General features: G+C 46.1%; 1 protein-coding gene across 1 annotated transcript; it reads right to left on the reverse strand.

Moving 5' to 3' along the window:
- Window positions 1-144: 144 nt before the first annotated feature.
- On the reverse strand, window positions 145-21355 carry gbb (TGF-beta family member glass bottom boat). Its single transcript, XM_075689374.1, has 6 exons — window positions 20884-21355; window positions 15843-16035; window positions 14870-15021; window positions 6500-6706; window positions 2820-2896; window positions 145-974 (listed from the first exon to the last, which is right to left on the reverse strand). The coding sequence occupies exons 1-6, from the start codon at window positions 21266-21268 to the stop codon at window positions 720-722; spliced, it is 1269 nt and encodes a 422-aa protein (XP_075545489.1). The 5' UTR covers window positions 21269-21355; the 3' UTR covers window positions 145-719.
- Between the last annotated feature and the right edge of the window lie 253 nt (window positions 21356-21608).

Raw genomic sequence — 21608 nt, forward strand, 5'->3', positions numbered from 1 at the left:
CTTGAATTTTTCGTGGCATGCCATTATGTGGTATTGCATTGAAAACTGACCTACACATGTGTTTCATATAAAAACTTGATACTGAGAAAGGAAACCTTACACTGAAATTTATCTGCCTTTGAACCAACAGAGGAGACTAATGAGTGATGATTTGGAGGTTCTGTTTTAATAAGCTGCTGCTAAAAACGGTATCGCTGCCAGTAATAACTGGCCAAAGTTACCTCGTTCATCCACTTGAGGACAAGGTTAAACATCACGTGAGGTATAAGGCGTAGAACAACGCCCGATTGTAGAGACAGGCATGGATTGGTGTCACAGCATTTCTGGTGCCTATCCTGACAATACATTTTTCAACAACATGGAAGATAATATACCCCTATTAAGAACCAGCTGTCATCATCATTGAAGTCAGTCTGCAATTACCTTTTCAATCATGATCAAAGTATGAATTCTAAGTGAGTATAGCAGGACTGAAGGCAAGCGTGCTTGAAAATGACCACGTCATAGCGCTGAATATGCATTGGTTCAACCGTACCCGAAAGTGCCTGTGTGATAGGGATGGAACACTGACAGGAAGTGCGCCGGATCATAAGTTTCCGTTGTTGCACTGACTTCTGCTGGTTAGCCTACCGGCAAGCACCAGAAGTGATGCCCTTGAAACCGGGGAACCAAAAAACATGGCCGACACTGAGCTTGGAGGGAAGGGAGCTTAAGGCAGCCTAATGGCATCCACAAGCCTTGACGACCATATTCTTGTAACGCTTGAGGATGACGTTGGAATTGTCATCAAAGTAGAGCACCATGATGGCTGAGAGGCGGGTGGGTGCGCAACAAGGTTTGGGTGCCTGCACAGGGTCCACAAGATGCACGAGGGTCTGCACAATGGCGTGATTGGTGGCATTCATGTTGAGCGGGAATGAGCACTCCCCATCACAGTAGAAGGCTGTGTACCCATCAGGCGCTATGATCCAATCCTGTACACACAGAGCAAGGGAAGAGGGGTATGGGTAAGCAAATTCTTTAACTCTATACAGTACTGACTACTTATAATGTAACCACTTATGGTACAGGACTGGCTATAACGCAGTCTTTTCAGACTCTCGGTTTGCACAGAACTCAACATACATGCATACCGCTTATAGTTCAGCCATACAAGACAAAGCACCAGTTATAATGTGGCTGCTGGAAAATCCTGCAAATAAGCAAGGTAGTGAACATGCTTCTCAAAGAGGCGTTCCGGCCAAGTGGAGAGCGACGAGGGTGATCCAAAGGAGGGTAAGGAAGCATAGAGTGAACAAAGAAAGAGTGGGTAAATAAAGAGGGAATGACCACAGTGGCCATGTGCTGCAGGCATGTGGGAGTTGCCTAGGAGACGAAGAAGCACTTTCTCTGGCCACTTATCAGCAACTAGTGCTCTGCATCGAACGCTTATGCATTGCCACTCTATGGCTCTTCCCTTCGTTTGCAGAAAGTAAATACAGTTTTTTATGACTCCAACATGGCGGAAAAATTGTTTCCAAAATTTTACTGTATGTTGTGCTTTATTTAAATTATATCTATTCGAAATTTTATGATGATTGAGGCTGTGGGTGCTTTTTGCATTTGCCCGATGCGATGCACGTCGTTGTGAAGTGCAGATATTGTGCGTGCGGCTCCGACTCCGCTGTCGGTTTAAGTAGTGTTTTACAAATTTAGTTCAGAGCTTTGAGGCTTTATGTCCGTGCACTAGCTTTTGCCGTTCCTATGAGTATGCATACATAAAAACTTGGTAGGTGTTCGTCGCGGCTGATCACCACCGCAAAACCCAAATTCCGCTTCAAGCACAGTGCCGTTATCCAGCGAGCACAACCTCACGTCTGATCTCCATTTGATTGCCTACAGGTACAAACATATATAAAGCGACCTTTCTGCGACAGCATGGCATGCAACACCACTGCCAGCTAGGCCTAACTGACTCTGCCTCATTGGAAGTCAGAGACCAAATTAAAGGTGCTTTGGTGCCGAGTCAATGACAGTGAGATCACAGGTGGCACGTGCAACACTTGAATGGCAGCAACTCGGTTTACAGTCACCATGTTTTTGAAATCGCACATGCGGATCAATTTGAAGAACCGTACAGTGTGTGGAACTTCGGTCACCATTCCGCATTGGTTCTGTGGAACTGGTGGCAGTGCCGTGAGAAGTCTGAATAATCATTTGTGTGCTTCATGCAAAGACTGCAAGTTCCCATAAGTTAATGTTTTAACGTGCATAAATTTAGAAAGATGCTAACATGCCAGTCGCATGCTTCCCTGGCCTATGGGCATGGTTATGGCACACTTCTTCTTGTGTTCACAATTCTCAGACACACGCTGCTGCTTGGTGCACATGTTATACTCGTGTACAGCCTTTGAAAAATGCTGTTTTGGTCACAGAGTGGTGCTGTTGATGGTGCAGACATTTGTGACTGTGGTGACTTACACTGTACCAAGCAGAAAGTTCCAATTATCAATAAGGTGATAAATAAGTATAGCTGATATCCTTGTGCTCTGCTTTGCAACAATACACCAACCAGCAAAGGTTGAGGACAAAAGATCAAGAGTGCTAAGGAAGCATCAACAAACCATCCCACATCAGTAGGTATGGCACTAACAATCAAACTTTCTAGGTATGCCTAACAGTAGCAGTGTGACAGCTGTTCAAGCAATTATTATTCATGCTGTGGCCACACAAACTGCACTCATCTTTTGCATGCCACTTACATGCAAGCTACAGAAGTGACTGAATATTTCCTTGTTAACAACATTCCTACATATACTGGGGCACGTTAATCAACTTACCTGCCACCCAAGATCTTTAAAGCTGACAAACAAGTCTCGCTTCTGGCAGCTGTTCCTTCGTCCAGGTGGTCGTGTGTCTTGAATAGAACAGAAAGCAAAACAAAATATATATAATGAAAAAAAAGCTGGCTCCATGAAATTGGTTTACAAATGGGCCAGCAAATGACCAAGCATCAGGCCACCATCTAAGAACAGGTTTTTATTGTTTCAAGGTTCCAGCTCATCATTTTGAGATTATAATATAATGCTATGATGAGGAAGAATCTGTGGAAAAATGTTTTCAGGGGTACAATGACAGTTTAAGCACCACAGCATTATTATCCATTTGCTGCTCCAGCGGCAATACTGTTCCCAAAGTTCAGGCCACTGCTGAGGCTTCTCACCGATGTGACAGCTGATCAAATCACAATGTGGGCGATGACTGATGAGCCCAACGCCGTACACTGCCCCAAGAATTAATACTGAAGCATTCAATTTTGGTCTGGCTTCCTCACAGCAATGCTGCTGAGATTACTGCCACCTTGTGTGGATGGGGGATTACATATTGAAGTGATGATGCTGTGCAACTGAAGCAGCAAGACACTACTGCTTAGTCTCAACATGAGCTGCTAGTAGTAGTACTTTTTATACCATCCCTAACAAAGGCATTGTGGCACAATGTAAACTAACAGATAACAGAAAAAAATGACATAAATAGCACCAGTGGCGCTCTTTCCGTTATCTAGGATCAACGTTTTAGCGTAAAATACTGCGAAAGCACTTGCCCTACTTTTACTGAAAAGTTGGTTAATCTAGATATGGCCACTTGTCCGGTTGAAGCAGTAAAAACCAAGATGGTGGCCAACAAAAAACTTAGAGGCAGGGCTATGGTGGCTACGGAATCAAAGAAAGCATGTTTATTTTCAAATGGTAAATGATGGGATACACTAGCGCCTACTCATCGTCACTGAACCCAGTGAACAACTCTTCCTAGTCGGTTCAGAATAGGAGGTCAATGCATTTGTCGCTGACACTCGCGTGACTTCAACAGACCATGGGCCCTCTGGTGCCTGCAAGTTGGTTATGCAAGTGCCCATCCTCACTGGCGTCCAACGCGACACTGATCTCACATCCCTCAAAGGATTGCGCAACCAACTCTCCAGACACAGCAGCCCAAACCGTCGACACGAAGTTCAGCACGTCTTGGCACAAAGGTTTCCAGAGGTTCCCCTTAGCAGTTGAGGTGCTTTAGAGCGTCATACTTGGGAGTCCCACTGTCTATCCTTAAATGCCGAGAGGCGCAGCCATCATTATTTCCCCACACGTGGTGCCACTTGACGACTTCAATCTTCTTGGCGAAAGTGTAAGAGGGCAGATGTGTCACAAAAGCCCTGCAACCACTGGGTTTTCTTTCAAGGACTGCTTATTGTCACTCTGTATTATCTTCACCCCTATCGGTCTTTCCCTTTCCACTGCAAGGAAGCGAATATCTCCGTCATTGCCCCTAGTGGTCCTGTAGTGACTACAGTGGGGTGAATATTTCAGCTGATGCTGGCACTTTGGAGGTGAGCACTTAACATATAATTTTCAGAATTCTGAAGTTTTGGAAATGTTAATACTGGGTGCTTGTGCGAAACTGGGCGCTTCCGCGGCATTTTACGGTAGGAATCAACGTTTCAGGATCAACAGTATGCCCACTGGGTGCTTTGGCACAGCTAAGCCAGTGTTGTAAGGTGGCCAGTGTCCCAAAGAGTCTGTGTTCTATTTGCAGCAGAGAACATACAAGAATGTGCTTATCATCATATTGTCAAATTATAGGTAAAAAATTTGTTATCTGGATCTATTTTTCCTTTCTCTCTCTCACTCTTAGTGCCAGCAAAGTTCTCGAGGCATAATTTTGTGAACTCGCAGTGTGCACGAAATGGTGAATGTGAAATTGCTCAAATGAGCCATTCGACAGAAAGAGCATCAGTGGCGCTCATTCTGTCATCTCCTTTTTTCTTCTGTATATTATTTTACAGTGCGCCACAATAACTTTTTTGGCTATGTACCAACTCACCCATCATAGCGCCCTGTTATACTATCCCCTTCACCCAGCACCCATGTCCCTGCCTGTACCTGTTGAATGCAACTTAATATTGATCTGCTGCTACACAAAAATCAACACATGAACGAGTGTGACTCGAAGCCCAGCCTGCCTTGCCTAGCCAGTCCTCAAAACAACTTCGGCAATTTCGACATGAGCAAGAAAGCATCAGAAGTTATCTGAAAACCATCAGCCATCACTGTCACCAGCCACAACCTGTGAACACAGCACCAGAACTGCTTCTCATAAGTCCTTGCCACGAGAAAGTTCTGTGCCTCCTTATTACACACACTGTTGCACCTCTATCCACTGGCTTCTCATCTGCTCACCACCACCATGTATATAATTGACTGGAACCAATGCTATATTTGAATAACTCATCCAAATTATGCTGTTTACAATTAAAACAATTTTTTTTAAACTGTCAGCTCCGAAGTGTTGGGATAAACTAAGTCACCACGTAACCTACTTCCCAACAACAGCTAATGCAGGCCACTAGAAGCAGCCTAAGACATACTTCTGTGATTTGACCAGCCGGTAATGCCTCCGTGCAGTGGCCACTGCACCTTGTCTGTTGCCATGCATGGATGACAGAAGCTTCCACTTGCAGCAGTTCACAGACTTCCTGAAGTTAATCCCCAGCTATTGTGATGTCAACATTCAATTCTATGGTAAGACTAACCCCAATCCCAGTGCGTAATCTGCCTAGTGTATGACTATTTCGAACACTTAAGGAAAGTGGCATGCCATCTGAGGCTATCAGTAGAAAAAGAGCTCAAGAGAGTACAGAAGCTACCAGCAAAGCGCAATGCTACTCCAGCTGCTATTACACAGGGGAAGCTCAGTGCTGCTGCACTCTAGAAGCATAAAACACAAGGTCGCTAAGTCGCTTCATGGCCCCTCTGGAAATTAACAGCCTAAGCCAATAATTAAATGAACAGTCTCAATCTTTCAGAAGGCAAAGAGAGGTCACACCAAGATCACAGCAAGATCACAGCAATTCAACAAAAGCATGCAGGCAGATGCACTTGCCAAGCTTTGACTATTTTCTTCATGCCCATTTAAACCCAAAGAGTGAACATGCAAAAGAAGAAATATATAAAGCTGAACTGGCCAACACCACAGTAGAAATGAAAAGTTGGACTAGTTAGTTCTTATTGAGACTGTACTAGAGGAAAAAGACAAGTGAGAAACAAAACGAGAACAACACGGTGATAGCAACACTATTTCAGCATAACAAACAAAATACTCAGGAAATTTTTAAGCACTGGCTGTTGCAGTAGATTTCACGCTCAATTATGCCAAGCCCATATGTCAAACACAGATTGAGTGAGCTATGGCTGCCAAATTTACAGGCTCCTACCTTTGCAACAAAAATTAAGCAACATTGATTAAAGTACTTGGAAATATGGCGTCCAGCTCACAGACCACTCTGAGACATAAGAAACCCATTCTATTATCTAGAGCTTCTCATGAAACTCTCTTATTAGCCAGACAAAATTCTGTGTCAGTCATGTAGTTTCCATTGTACTGGATGGTAGTGTAGTGTGCATGTGAAAACTACACTGTTGGGGCAGCAGAGCTTTCCCAGAGATGACCTGAAGTAAGGGCATACCAAAGTATGGGTTCTTTTGATGACGGTCAGGGTAGCTGACGTCAGCACTATGGCGCTTGCGGGTAGCTCGAGGAACACGATGGCGACGACGGCCAGGGCCCCCATCACGCAGGAAGGCCACCATGAATGGTTGCAGGTCACTGCGGCCCCCTGACCCTACTAGGCCCAGATCATGTGGGTGCAACTCGTGGGGGTGCATATTGTGGCCTGCACATCATTTCGTTTGTCTTCTATTTAAACAAGAACTCTGGCAGCATTTTTATCCACATAAATTAACTATTTTGTCTTAAGTAACCATGCAAGAATGACATGGACAGGAACAAAATAAGCAATGGGACAGGTTCTAGAGGCTTTTTCTGCACCTTCTGTTATGCATTAGACACATCACATATTTTGTATAGAAACAGCAGAATTTGAGGTAAGCAAAAGAAAGCAAAATCATAGATATGAAAGTGAACTAGCAACTCTGAAATACATCAGTGATAATGTCAAAGATGCATGTTTTCTGAACAGGAGTGCTAGTGACATCATGAAATGTGCTCAGGCAATGTGCTCAGCTAAATAGACTTGCTCTATGAAGACTGCACTGCAGCCGACACCTCTACACCAGCAGGTAAATTGACCACAATTACTATATGTACTAAGAGTACAGGACATTACGCACTACAGTTGTTGCAGTTGTTTCACAACTTTGCAAAAAGCTGGCACCTAGCACTGCTGCTCTCATGTTCATTTCACAGCCCGCAAGCACAAGGTTCCCAGTGGCTATATTCTCAACTGATCATTTTGAGGAATACTTTCACTTTTGCATAATGCGACACCACACTGGAGCAATGGCTATACAGCCTGCTGGCTGAGTTGGTCAGAATCTGCTGAAAGTGACGATGCTGTCCATTTTCCGTTTTGAAACCACTGCCGTAACTACCACAGTACATGTGTAAGTTACCATCAACACTAACGGCTATGACATCGAAGCATGTACATAATCAACTGCACACCAATAAACTTCTGCTGTACTCCCATTTGTTGTCTGCTCATCTGTTTGCTCATCTGTTTGCTCATCTGCTTGCTCGTCTGCTTGCTTGTCTGCTTGCTTGTGTGCTTGCTCACGGTGTCACTAGGGGTCAGCACCTTGGCTTTCCTTAAGTCTCGAACCCATACTTTCAGCCATATTATCAGATGTCCCCAAACACCATACATAGTAGTTCCTAAAGTGATCAACCTAGAACCCAGCACTGGTAGAAATTATGTTTGAGATTCTGAATGGGCGAGTTAAAATATGATGTGAAGAAACGCTCAACAACGCTCAGTTTTGGTGTCCTGAGTAAAAGTGTAATAAAAGTTGATTATGTTAGCCCTATTCGATGCAGGACTTGCTACTTCAGATGGGATAATGAAAATTACTTGAAGATGACAAAAAAGATTTAAAAAGGAAATAACAAACAGGAAATATCCAAGTGAATCAAGCCGAGGTATCAAAAGGTAAAAAAAAAAAAGAACTGTAAACCCCAACTGGTGTAAGTGATGATGACAAAATGTATTTATTAAGGGATGGCGCGAAGGCCTATAATGGGGAATAGGAAGAGGAGGGGGGAGGCGTATTCAGAGCCATCCTAGAAGCTGCGCGTCCTTGACGAAAGCCAAGAGCGAGTCCAGAATGAGCCTGTCGGAATCCATCGAGCCAGTTGCCGGTCTAATCCACTCCTCGTAGGACGACACTCGCACCGCCCTCAGGTGGTGGTCCCGCTGCTGAGCGTGTCACTGGTACTCCCAAAACAGATGGGCTGCGGATCGCCGCGTGGCCATGTAGCAGTCAGGGCACCTGTGTGGCGCCTCGAGCGCTTCTTGGTCCGCGGAGGCTGTGGGAGGGCCGGGTTCTTGCGATGGAAGGAAGTTGGGAGACGGAGATGGAGGGCGTCTTTCCCGCCGTGGCCGGTACTGCCGCCACCAGTCCAGCACATCCGGTGTGAGGACGAAGCCGGAACGGAGCCTATGCAGCAGCACCTGCCCCGACCTGGGAAGACCCGCTGGAAGTAGGTCTGGGTCTGAGGGCACACTCGCACGGAGTTCCCTCTTGCGTCGGTTGGCTGCTGCTCTCAGAGCTCTGTCTGGGTCATACGGGGCTCCATTTGTCGTGTTGCTTGTGCTGGTTGTGAGGGTTTCTGAAGCATCCAGGGAGACGACGCGGTTGGAAAGAAGGGCGCGCGCCACCTCATGGGCTCTCTCATTTCTCTCGATGCCCTGGTGACCAGGGATCCAATGAAGTGTTGCAGTGACCTCGTGGGCCTCCGCACGCCTGAAGGCCTGCTTGATGAGGAGTCCTTCCAATGATGCTGTGTGGCGCGACTTGCAGGCATGCAGCGCATACTGCGAGTCGGTGTATATATCTATGTGTTTTGCTTGTGTGGTGCTTGAAACTCTATCTAATGCCCAGACTATTGCGCGGAGTTCAAGTTACGTTGGGTCGTCAGCATCAGCAGTTGTAAAAGTAGAATGTGTCTCACAAGAACCCACTACGTGGTAGGCGACTGCTCCTTCGCTGGTGCGTGGGTCGAAAGCTGCATCAGTGCACACTTGTTCATGGCTTGGCGGTGCGTCTGCCAATGTCTGCACATGGCACGCAGCGAATGCTGCCCGGCGGTGCGCATATTGGGCGCCCATGTTTCGGGGCATTGGCGTAGTGTCGACGACAGCAATGTCATCCCACGGTGAGATGTCGGATGGCAGTTGTGGCAAAGTTGATATATCCTTTCCTATGTAGGCCAGTAGAGTCCTGCCTTGTCTGGTGAGCTTCAGGCGTTCCTCGTGTCCTGCCTTTGATGCTTCGATGGTTGCACGGAGGGTAGGCAACTTCGCATAGCGATGTAGCTCCTCGACACGTGTGTGTTTCGGGAGCCCTGTGATAACATGGAGAGCTGATCTGTGGAGTACCTCTAGCTGTGTCCAGTGCCTAGCAAGCAGGTCATAACAGCGCGCTCCGTATATCGCTCGGGATGTCAGCAAAGCACTAACAAGCTTTCAGCGTACGTCGGTAGCAGCGCCACCCATGCGGAAACAGATTCATTTTATGAGGTGCAGAGTGTTGTGCCATGTCCGACGAAGGTCTGCGAGCCACGCATCCGCTGTGCCTGTGCGGTCAATAGGTATCCTGAGAACGCGCACTGATGTTTTCGCTCACTGCAGCGTTTTGCCTGCGAGAGTGAGCATGAGGGCTGCTTCGTCCTGCGTTGAACCTCGGATCACCACATAGGTTGTCTTCTCTGGAGATGGTCGCATGCCAGTTTGTGGCAGGTAGTGGTCAATAACGTCAAGTGCCACCTGCAGGGTCTCCTGCTGCTCATCAGTTGGTCGTGATGCAGTCCATAACGTGATGTCATCTGCGTAAATTGTGAAGCCCAGTTCGGAAATAGCCTCCAGTTGCTCAGCCAGGCCTGTCATAGTCAAATTAAAGAGGAGGGGTGATAGTATGGAGCCTTGTGGGACTCCCACTATGTTTGGGTAAACCTTCCCGACGTCTCCGTCTACCCGTATGGAAAAAGTGCGATCTTGAAGGAAGGAACGCACAAAGCTGAGGGGGCGGCCCGTGATTCCATGCCTCTTAGCTGCCTTGATGATTGCCTCATGCGTCACAGTGTCAAAAGCTTTACGGAGGTCCACCGCCACGAGGACGCTCGGGTGTCGCTTTGCGCGACCGACTGCCTTTCGACGCAGTACACCCTCCCTCACAAGTAGGAGGCTGTCATGAGTGCCAAGGTTGGTCTAAACCCTGTCTATGCTGGATGAAAGCGACCCTCTGTTTCTAGAAAGTGAGATATGCGTGTCAAGGCCATTCGCTCTGCCAGCTTACACGTAGTAAGTGTGAGAGATACAGGGCGCATGTTCGACAGTAAATCTGACTGTTTGTTTGGTTTCGGTATGGGTGTGACTATCGAATGCTTCCATCCTGCCGGGATTTCACCGTTGATCCACACTTCGTTAATCTCCTGGAGAAGTTGCTTTTTTGCGTATTCTTTCAGATTCCTCAGAGCCACCCACGTCACGCCGTCATAGCCTGGCGTGCTGCGCGCGTTGATGGAAAAAAGTGCCTGTTCGAGCTTGAAGAGTGAGAATGACACCTGGATGCCCTCATCGGTCACTGGCGGCGTTTTCCGGTAAATGTCGACGTTCGGGGGCGTCGACGGTTGGGGAAAAAAACGTGTTCGCGGCATCATCTTGGAGTTGGCTGACTGACTGGCTAGTTTTGAGCAAGACGTTTGAAATAACGCTGCGTGTTTTACGCTGACCTGTCATAGCCTTGAACGTGTGCCAAACCTTGCGGAGGCCAGTTCTTTCGTTGAATGATGAGCAGTGCTGGCTCCAACGTTGCCGATACAGGCGCTTGGTGTATCTTCTAGCGATGGAAGTGCGACGTCGAAGTCGCACATGGTCGCGATGTTGTCGGCCATTGGCTACGTACGTCAACTGTGCACGCTTGCATGCACCGCCAAGATTTAGCATGTGTATGTCCGGTGCTGGAGCATCAGCTCTCACCTCAGTCTCAGTAGTGGCCTTGCGCAGGGCGCGTGACGCCCGCTCCCGTACGGATGAAGTCTTGGGTTGCTCCGCAAATGCTCCTCTGTAGGCATCCCATCTGATCGTGCGCACAGTGCGCCCGGCCGCACGCTTTCGTCCCACTTTCAAAGTAATACACAGTGGATAGTGGTCGCTGCCCCAGGCGTCCGGATCGCATCGCCAGTCTTTCACGTAGGCTGGCGTGGATAACGTCAGGTCCGGGGTCGTGTTACGGTGTCCACTATGCAGAGCGGCGCGGGTGGGGTAGTCGGTGTCATTTGCGAGCACTAAGTCAGCTGACTCCGTGGCATCTGCGAGGGTCGTTCCACGGGGCGTGTGATAGTCATAGCCCTACTGCAGATGCTTGGCGTTGAAATCGCCACCTATCAGGAAGTTGTCGTTTGGGTAACGTCTCCGCAAAGCGCGAATCCACGTGAATGAACCGCGTGTACGGGAGCTAACTTCAGGGCGCATGTATACCGATACCAGCACTGCATTTCGCTTTGCAATCGTGCAACGGACAGCCACCACCTCCTGCATGGCAGTCGAGTATTGAGAAGTGTCAATCTGCGTTTGTGGAATGTCTGTGCGGACAAAGACAGCCGCTTATCCCCGTATTACAAATTCTTCGGCTGCACTGGCGATACCATTGTGCTGCGGGTTTCGGTGTCGTTTCCTGTTTCTATGCTCTATTGACAGTTGGTAATAACCATTGAACTGTCGTAGTGTCCGATCTGTGCCATTAGTTTCTTGAAGTAAAAGCGCAAGGGGGCGTCCGACACAGTCAAACAAGAGGTTCAGCTCTGTCGCACAGGTGCCGAGCCCTCGGCAGTTCCACTGTAAAACGTGTGGAGTGGGACTGTCGAGGGCTGTATGCGAAGCCAGGTGGCTATTGACGCGAGGCGAAGAGCTGTTGGAGCAAGCCATATTGTCGTTGGAAGTGCTTCTCCTGTGCTTGGAGGAGAGGGTGCAAAAGTTGTTGTACCACCAGAGCCAGGTCTGTCTGCTGTGTGGTAGTAGAGGTTGTTTCTTGCATTTTAGTGAGCTCCTGCGGATTGCATGGCTGCTGCTGTCACTTGGCACGAACACGTTGAGCAGTGCTGCATGCCTTTTTTCATTCTCTTCTAGTTTCCGCCGCAGTTCGGTGTTCTGTCGTGCGAGTTCTGCAATCTCAGCTTCTACACTGTCTTTCGATGTATCAACCAGCTGCGATGGTGAAGGTAGCATAGGTGTGGTATAAGATGAAGCGTTCGCCGGTTTGTCTCCACTTGGTTGAGTTCGTTTGAGCGCTGCTGCGTAGTTGAGGTTGCAGCCGTTTCCTCCCGTTGCTGGTTGTGCGCAGTTCTCTGAAACAATCTCGTTCACTGCTTCCTTTATGGTACGTGGCTGTGTTGAAATGTTTTCACGCTCGAGTAGCTGCTGCGTCGATTTGACGTCATGGCACTAGACAGTTCTAGTGTGGCTTCTCGATCGGTGTGCGCCGTGCCTTCTGCGATGTGAGAGGGGCCTTGAGCGGAGTTTCTTGGCAATTTTTGCGTCGGACTTCAGTTTAGCTGGACACTTCGGCTCAGTCGCCGTGTGACCTTCTTCTTCACAGTTGCGGCATTCATTGCCAGTAGTGCTACCTTTGTGTGTCTTGCGGCATGTAGGACATACCGCTTCGTGCGGGCAGACATCCTTTTTGTGACCAAAGCGATGACAACGATTACACACGATGCTTTTAGGTTCATAAATTGAAACTCGGGTGATGCGGCCGTAATACACGACTCTGTTAGGGGGGTGGCATCCTTCAAAAGTCAGTAGACATGCCCCACGCTTTCCCATTGGGCACGCGTCAAGGATACGTCGGTGCTCACAGGTCAAGGCTGCCCGGAGTTCAGCCTTTGTTTCATTGTAGTCAACGTATATAACACCTCGTCACATGTCTCGTCCGGGTGCCTGATACACTTGTACTGGTATCTGTCCGTGGTTCACGTCTAGGTGTGAAAGCTTGAGAAGCCTGTCTGCTCGCCTCTTGTCGTGAACGAGCAATCTTATGGTGTTAGATGCTGGTTGCAACATATACGTCTAGGCTTGGTGTTGACGGCAGCGGGTGTGGCCATTACAAAGTTGCGGTGGAGGTCCTTGCCTGGTACAGTCGTGAGTGCCATGTTTACCCGTGGTTTCACGACTAGCACAAAAGTTTCTGGCGGTGTTTCCTTCTCGGGCCGCGTTTGGTTGTGCTTACGGCATTGCACTTTCCACGCTCCTTTGTCATCGCAATCTTCAAACGTGCCCTGGCAGAGGGCTCTGGCGTCTCGAATTGTCTGTAGCTTCTCAGTTGAGTTTGCATAAGAAAACAGTTCTTGAGACGCATGCAATGCAGTCTCTGCTTGACGTGGCGTTGTCACATCAGACTGTAGGCTTGAAGATGTCGGTGGTGCTTGTGTTTGCATGTCGTCTTCGTCACTGGAAGGGGCGGACGCGTCTTCGTAGGTCGATGACGTGAAAGAGTCGTGCCGCGTTCGTTTCGATACCGCGCTGGCCGTCGTTGACAGACTTGCTGAGCGGTCTCTATCACGACGGTGGCGGCTGCAGCTGCGTTCGTTCGGTTCCCTATTGTTCTTTCGTCTTTGGCGTTCGCATCTATGTTGTTGGTCAGCGGTAGCATGCCCACAGCGTTCTTCATGCATCCCAGCAGAGCGTTCTGTGGTAGATGCTTCCGGAACGCCTTCGGGGCGTGGTGTAGCCGCTTCCTGGCCCCAGTCTTGGGTTGGCGTCATCAAGGCTGATTGTCCCTGGCGTTGTTCATGGTCGTCAGATGGAGGTAGCTTCGATGACCTGGGCGCGGTCATCACCGCAGTCGTGGCCGTGCATTAGGCTTAGCAAGGCCGCCCGCTGGTGCGTAGAAGCGGCCGTAAAACGGCCAGAAAGCAATACACCTTTCCAAGGCTTGTCTCGACGTGTGGCCGAAGCGACACCAATGAAGAGGATGTGCGACAGAAGATGGTGAGATGCGAACAGCGCGCGTAGCTGTCGAAAAGAAACGGAGTGCCAGGAAAAGACGTGCGCTCGCATCCGAACCGGAAGTTCTAGCCCTGGTGTAAGTAAAGCACCAGGGTTTTCATGGCTCTGATTGCATCTCCAATTTTTCAAAGGCCTAAAGAAATTATTGATCTGGTTTTGCACACATGTAATCAAGTAAAGACTTTGCTGCTAATGGCGCGGTGGTATAGCAGAAGCACTGTCTTCAACACACGACCAAAGTGTCCAGGAGAACATATGGCACACAACTAATTGAGATCCATCAACTTCAAGAAATTTTCGCAGTCGCCCTAGTTGAGGGGGGAGTTGCATGAGTGCTGTAGGACACCGTTGATACAATTTTTAATGGACCTCGTAAAAAACTTTCAAGAGCCACGAAAGCATCAGAATGAACATTCAAATCGGTTCATCATCGAAGTTGGCCTTCATGGCTTCAAAAATTCAGGACTGATAATGGCAGAGATGTAGAGATGTCAGCCTACAAATTTACTCACTGCACCAGGCACCAACACAAATTTAAAAACACCATGTCATACAGCTAAATTTTAAAGTCCAACTAACTTTCAAATAACACTGTGTCACAATTTGGAAATTCTCTTTGGTTCTCAGTTCGGGTGCCAGTTTGTTGCTCTTCAGCAACTTTCATAAATAGTAGGCATTAATTCGAGGGACTCAAATTAACAACATAAATAATGACTATAGTCAAGCTGTTCAGAAACTCGGACTTCATTCAGCAGCAGGCTCAATGAAATGTACATAACAAGAACATGTCAAAACCTTTATTAAGGAGCTCACCTGATGTTCTGCAATGAGTTTGCAAAAAGAGACCCATGTTCTCATTAGGAAATGCTACCCAAGTCAGAAATGGGTCAGTGACGTTAAAGGTAAGCCACCCATGAGTCTTTTCATCTATTGTAAGATTGTCCACGTGTTGGAGTACAACGTCTCTGCACAAAAAAAAAAGGGACAATCAATTAATCAGTCAATCAATCAATCAATAATTCAATCAACAGCCTTTGATTGCCATACATATTATGAAAAGAAACTTGACTAAAGCCCACAGTGCCTTCTGTAAAAAGCAGCTAGCAACACCAACTAGCACAGAGAGACACAATATACAAGTACAAAATTTTTAACATTATTTATAAAGCTAGAAAATAAAGTAGTGGTAATGAGAGTCTAAACAAGGCAAGATGCAACTATGACAATAACAGAACTGGTAAATGTACCATTTTCAACAAAGGTTTCATGGTGTGCACGATGTGGCATCTACCCAGGCAATAGGCATGACAAGATTTCCTTTGAATTATTTATCTTCTGACCTATAGACAGCAAATAAAAAATTCAGCTAGCTGACAGTCTTGCTAGCTAACATTTTTATAAGTTACAGCACATATTGCAGCAGTGGAAATAAAACCCAGAAGTAGTGAAGACATCCAGATAGCAGAACCAATTATGAGATACCAGCACCAAATTATGCTATTAAATACTTTGCCCTAAAATTTCTGTCCCAAAGCACGACAGGAAGGCTTGCAAAGAAAAGAATGATAGTATGCCGCTGATTTTTTAAAACAAATTTCATGGGCAAATAATTAAAAATTGGCATTAGTACCTGCATTCCCAAGATAAGTGAAATACGGCATAAGAAACTTATTTGTTGATGACGACTTGATGAAAACAGACATTTCTTGTATGTAGATACACTCAACATGGTATTCTGGCAATTTTTTTTTGTTTGTATGTAAAGGAATTAGGACTTGCTACATACTCAATTTTGATCCCATGCCTAAGTACGCTGATCTCAAGCGTGCAGGTGTGGTCCGCTGGCAAACTACCGGCTGCAGCCTCTCTGTAGATGTTGAGTTCTGCCTTTAGAATTTTCTCCTGTGGAGATACTTCACTGACGTCAAACCAAAACCGTTTTTCGTTGTCATGGCGTAGGTGAGGTGAATGGTGATGGGCTGTAAGGCAAACAAGTAGTTACAAACTGTAGGACAAAATGCACAAGGATACAGAGGCACATGAAATGACATACCGCCACCAACACTTCCCGTAGCGATACTTATTTTAAATGTCACTACAGTGGAGCAATTGCCGGCAGCAACTGCAAGGCTAATGCCACTAGTAGCCTACAACCACTCAACTCAACTCTGATACGCTCATACTTAAGAGTTCAAGAATAAGAGCATGTTTTATGCATGGAGACACGGGAAAGCAAGAATTATATTTGAGATGGTAAGATTGAGAAAGGAAAGGCAGGAAGGTCAATGAAACAACCATTCAGTTTGCTACCCTACACACGGGGAACAGGGTTTAAGAGATGAAAAAAACAAAGGAGAAAAAACGCTGAGGGTGCCACTTCATCTGGAAATATGCATCAACACTGCAGTTGGTTACTGAGGTCTGCAGATTTCAGAAACTGCAGCAATTCGCATGTTACTTTTTGAGCCTGGCATATTGGCAGGGAAACTCAGCTGATGATTTATTGTATGTACACCCGGCCACAAAATACTACGGACCACGATATCTGAGAAAAAGCTGAATATCTCCGCAATCTCACAATGCAGCCTGGTAGCTGAGTTTTGGGCATCGACTAGAATACGCTAACAACATTGTGGTATAGAGTTTCACTGGCTGCTGCGACAAGCTGCTCGGGAATTGAGCATTTTCTGAGATCCTGTGGTCTGTAAACATTAGTGGCCGGGTGTACATCCACCCCACTTTAGAGTTTGGTTGCGTGCTATTTTCTGGAGGTTCTACTTATATATTACGCCCTCTCGTTCTTTTAGAATGCAAATGATTACGTCTATGTCTTGGTCTCCCAAAATTTGTAGCAAATAATATTCTTTATCACGAAGCTGACCTGCCTTCTTTTCAAACTCGATTTCGGATATTGACAGTACAAACATAGCTGAACAGCTACACTTCTTCCCAGAGATGCGCCTACTATTTGCTCATTTGAGAGCCGATTGCATTCTTTGAGAACCAACGGTCTTGACTGCATTGTCCCAAGGTAATTTTTGTGCAGAAGCAATTAGAACCATTACAAGTATTAACCTGTGATGTGGTTTTCCCAAATTTACCTACTGTGACAGTAAGCAGTGAGTTTGATGGTATATTTCTTAACAATGCTAAGCTTCTGCTTATTAGATACCTAAAAGGTATTTAAATTACCACCTTGAGAACCTCTGAATAAATACAGTAATAGCCACAAATGCTTATGTTAAAAAGAAATTATGGGGTTTTACATGCCAAAACCATAATCCGATTATGAGGCACGCCATAGTGGCAGACTCCGAAAACTTAAGCCACCTGTGGTTCTTTAACGTGCACCTAAATCTAAGTACAGAGGTATTTTCACATTTCACCCCCATTGAAATGCTACCGCCGCGGCCAGGATTTGATCCCGCGACCTCGTGCTTAGCAGCCCAACGCCATAGCCACTAAGCAACCACAGCAGGTACAAATGCTTCTGTCACTGTCAGGAGTGGACATTGTTTCACCATCATTAAATTGGTCTTTCTCTCTTCAACTGCCCGACTTAAGACCAATATTTCAGGCAGAGTTATTGGCAATCATTCTAGCTCTATGAAAACTTCCCACATCTATTTCTTCCGCCGCAATCACAACTGGCTCCTAGTCCATTTTTTTTTCTGCTCTATCAGTGCCACATTCACCTACCATTCTTCGACAATGTTATTCATCTATCCCCCAACATTTCCACTTCATCTATTTGTTATGGGTGCCTGGGAACATAGAACTCACTTTAAACAAGCCAGCAGATGCACTAGTAGTGGCATCTTTAAAGTCTGGGTACTGAGGATCCCAGGACCTTTGGCATACACCACTTCTGCAAGAGTTTTGAAATTTTCTGTCCAAGAAGAACACATCAATTCATGTGTATTAAATAACACCAATCCTCAGCACCTTACATTCCCTTGGCACAGCAGGTGGTGCTCAGCAAGAAAACTTGAAGTTTCATTTATGGAAATGCGTTGTTGAATACCAGCGCTTAATTTTTATTCCCCACAGGTCTGGTTTGGCACTTTCCCCTCAACATTTTTATTGCAGTAAACCTGAAACTATGCAGCATTTCTTTATAGCGTGTCGCAGGTTCTACAAGGATGGGAAATGACTTGTACAAGGTCCCTTTCGCTAACTTGGATTGGTCATTACGCTTCCTGCGACTGTGAATGAATGAATGAATGTGTGGGTTTTATTGGCGCAAGGGCCAGGTAATTCCTGCGACTGTCTCTTGGGGTGTTGGCACTAGGACCCTGCAATAAGAATGTATGTGATGCCATATTTAATTCTGTAAGTGAAACAAAGAGACTGCCAGAATTAATTTTTATCCTTTCATTTTCCTCAACATGAAAACAAAAATATAAACTTCAAATTTTAAAATAATATAGCATGAAAATATGAATGAGATATTGAATATCTCATTCATAAATTACAAAATTCTATTGAAGTATTCTTCCTTTATTTACTTACACTGCCCGATTCATGGCCAATCCTCCACAGTGGATTGAGCCATACCAATATGCGCCGAACCAAACCAAACGAAGCGTCGAGCAAAGATAATGAAGACAACGATGAGCACAAAGTGTGGTGTTACGTCTCAATAAAGCGACAAGCATTCCTTGGACGCTTCCCACAAGGCCGTCCTTTCATCAGCACGTGCGCAGACTGTGATGAGTCCCTACATAGACTGTTATGTGCAAAACAAAGGAGCTCACTTCGAGGCAACAACTTCCGCCCTCCATGAGGAGGGTAACTACCGCCAAGATCACTCTACGTGAACCTGACATGCTGAACTAATTGATGAAAGGGCCCAACATCAAAGTCTACCATAGGGATCACTTCGAGCTTGGATTGCCAAATTGCTACGCGCTTGCGCCATACGCAGGGGCGAATGTGCAACATAGGAGTCTGACGGAACGGTGCAACATCATGGGAGGGATTTTGCGACCGATTTGACTATTGTGATTAGCCGAGATATAGTCATCAGGGTCACTAGTCTAGGCTCCTAGGGAATATAACTGTTGTAAACGCGGAGACTTTTGGTGCAGTGGAGTTGTGCTGATGTGTCCTCATGTGAACTCAAGACGTTTAATATGCTCCGACATGGAGTGGGCTTCCATATCTGGAGCCAGTGTAAATAATGTAAAATAAACACTTGTTCCTTCATTCCTACTATTGCATATACTCATTAATGAGGCTGCAGGATTCCTGGTCTAAACGCTGCCCAAAAACGCAACAGTGGGGATGGCGTCTATCACGACAGAACGTGTGGGCACGATGTGGTCCAATGAGTGGTGGTGGTTCGAAGGTGTGGTGCTCTGTAATGCGGCCATGTGAGCGGAGCATGTGCACAAAGAGGTGTGGTGGCAAGATGAGTGAAAGAAAGCAGAGGGAAGGAGAAGCAAGATGGTGGCTATCAGTCAAGGAGTAACCCAATGGTCCCGAGCCAATGCCAACAGCACAAGCAATGCCGCATTTGTTCATCAAAGTCTACCTGAATGGAAACTACTGTGAGAGCACCGGTATTCTTTATATCGACTTTTAACTTGCGTTAGCTTTAAGGTTAGTGGTTCACGTATGAACTCGCAGAACTGTGGATTGTGGTAGAGGCCATGTTGTTAGCGTGTTATGCATTGCTCATCGGCATGCTATGTTCCATTACCTCTGTTTTACTGTAGACAAATGTGTGTGTGTGTGTGTGTGTAACAATGCTGTTCTCCAACTCTGGCTCTTGTGTCCATCCTTCGATGCATTGCACATCGGCAACAAACGTCTGCTAAAAAACATTACAGCCACATTTATGATAGTTCATGGGTTTAAGATGAAGAAGAGCTTCGCAGTTGATGACGGACTGAACCCAGGACCTATGTCTTTCCGCTCACTTTCAACAACCTTGAAAGTTGTTGAAAGTCAGTGCTTGTGGTGCAGTCTTGTCGTCTCGTGTCTCGTCTACGTTTTGCGCTGTTAACACCAGGATGGAAAACCAACAAGCCCAAGTTGCTATTCTGTGTTTACTATAGCATATGCTATGTAACATAAACTATGTTGAATGTTAAAATGTATACAGCTATGCTTTGCACAATCCTAGTCCAATTTAGCCAAGCAAAATATTTGTATAAATTCCATTTTCTTGAAATGCAGGTTTATATGTGATCTTGATTTTATTTTTCAGAAACAATTAATTGTTTGCAATATTTTTTTCATTTGCAGTGTTTTGGAGTGTGTGCTCTCGTCATTGGTCCACTAATGTCAAATAAAAGTGCTTCTAAACGAAAGAACCATGAAACCTTCAACACTTCCCCCGCCCCCCTTATACGGCGTTATTGGAAACTACAGAGGCTAATGAAAATTCTGAGCAGGCGAATTCTATGTAATGATTTAAGGGAGACAAACAGGAGATTAATCGCTTCATCAAAGGGAGAAAATAAAAGGTGTTCGCGCAGAAGTTTGGGACACAATTCCTGCATTTATTCTTCCTACCTTGCTTATTTTTTTTCTTTTCCGAGCAAGCACGCGCGTAATTGAAGGAAACGGGATGTGCGTGCCCATCACAGCCTGTACCTATGGATAAGAGCCCTCCATACACCCGACAAGTGTGAATCATCGTGAAGCGCGAACAAAGCATCATTTCCTCTCATGTCGACCTCCCAATGGTCTCCAAAGAAATCGCAACGTACATGTTCCCTTACTGCCGACATACAGATATGAACGTTCGCATTCCACAGAGAGCGACTCACGGGCGCTCGTCATAGAAAAAGAAGAAAAAGAAAAACGCGGGTACGCACCATGGTTGAGAAAGCTCATGATAACATCAGAATCATTGATCATCCGCAAGCTCTGGTTGTTCGTTATGAATTCATTGTGTGCCTTCGCAGCATCGAGGTGAATATCCCCGTTGTCTTCATCCTTGAAGGAGTTGTAAAGATCGAGCAAATAACGCGGCGCTGAGAACTTTCGCTCGTGGATCTTCGGCTTGGGCCTGTGGTCTAAGCCCAACAAGTTCAAGATTTCTTGCTGCATTTCACGCCTGTCAGACTTCGGCAACGTGCGGTAAATGATAGTCTGGTCCACGCCATTGTCCGCATAATAAGCGCCAAAACAAACGTGCACTGACAAAACGAGTAATGATATGCAAACCGACATCAGGATTTTGAAACGCAACAGGCACATTTTGTTTCGTATTTCTGTCGCCTGTCAAAGTGCAGTGTTGCCGGACACTTCACGCGATATGGTCAAAACTGAGCGACTGAGCAATGTCTTCGTGTTATTTTGTGTTTTTGTGTGTAAAATTCATGGATGGATGTTATGAGTGTCTCCTTTGAAACAGGGCGGTGGGTTGCGTCATCAAGCTCTTGCTATTATATTGTTTAATGGTCTACCTAGGTTTAAAAAAAGCAATGGAAAAAGAAACCAGGATGAATTTCCATAAGCAAATTTTCTGACCCCATATTGTGAACTTTGTTTTTGTTCGTCTCCGTTTTTCGTCATTTCCCTACTTCACCAATCTTCC

Source organism: Dermacentor variabilis, chromosome 4 (assembly GCF_050947875.1).
Source record: "Dermacentor variabilis isolate Ectoservices chromosome 4, ASM5094787v1, whole genome shotgun sequence".
In the NCBI taxonomy this organism is placed as follows: Eukaryota; Metazoa; Arthropoda; class Arachnida; order Ixodida; family Ixodidae; genus Dermacentor; species Dermacentor variabilis.

Bases quoted from the DNA above. Each gene is read 5' to 3' on its own strand.
- gbb (XM_075689374.1), bottom strand. From the start codon at position 21,268: ATGTGCCTGTTGCGTTTCAAAATCCTGATGTCGGTTTGCATATCATTA. The intron at 16,036-20,883 runs GTGCGTACCCGC...TTTGCCTTACAG, and splicing joins CATGAGCTTTCTCAACCATG to CCCATCACCATTCACCTCAC. The intron at 2,897-6,499 runs GTATGCCCTTAC...GTTCTATTCAAG, and splicing joins TCAAAAGAACCCATACTTTG to ACACACGACCACCTGGACGA.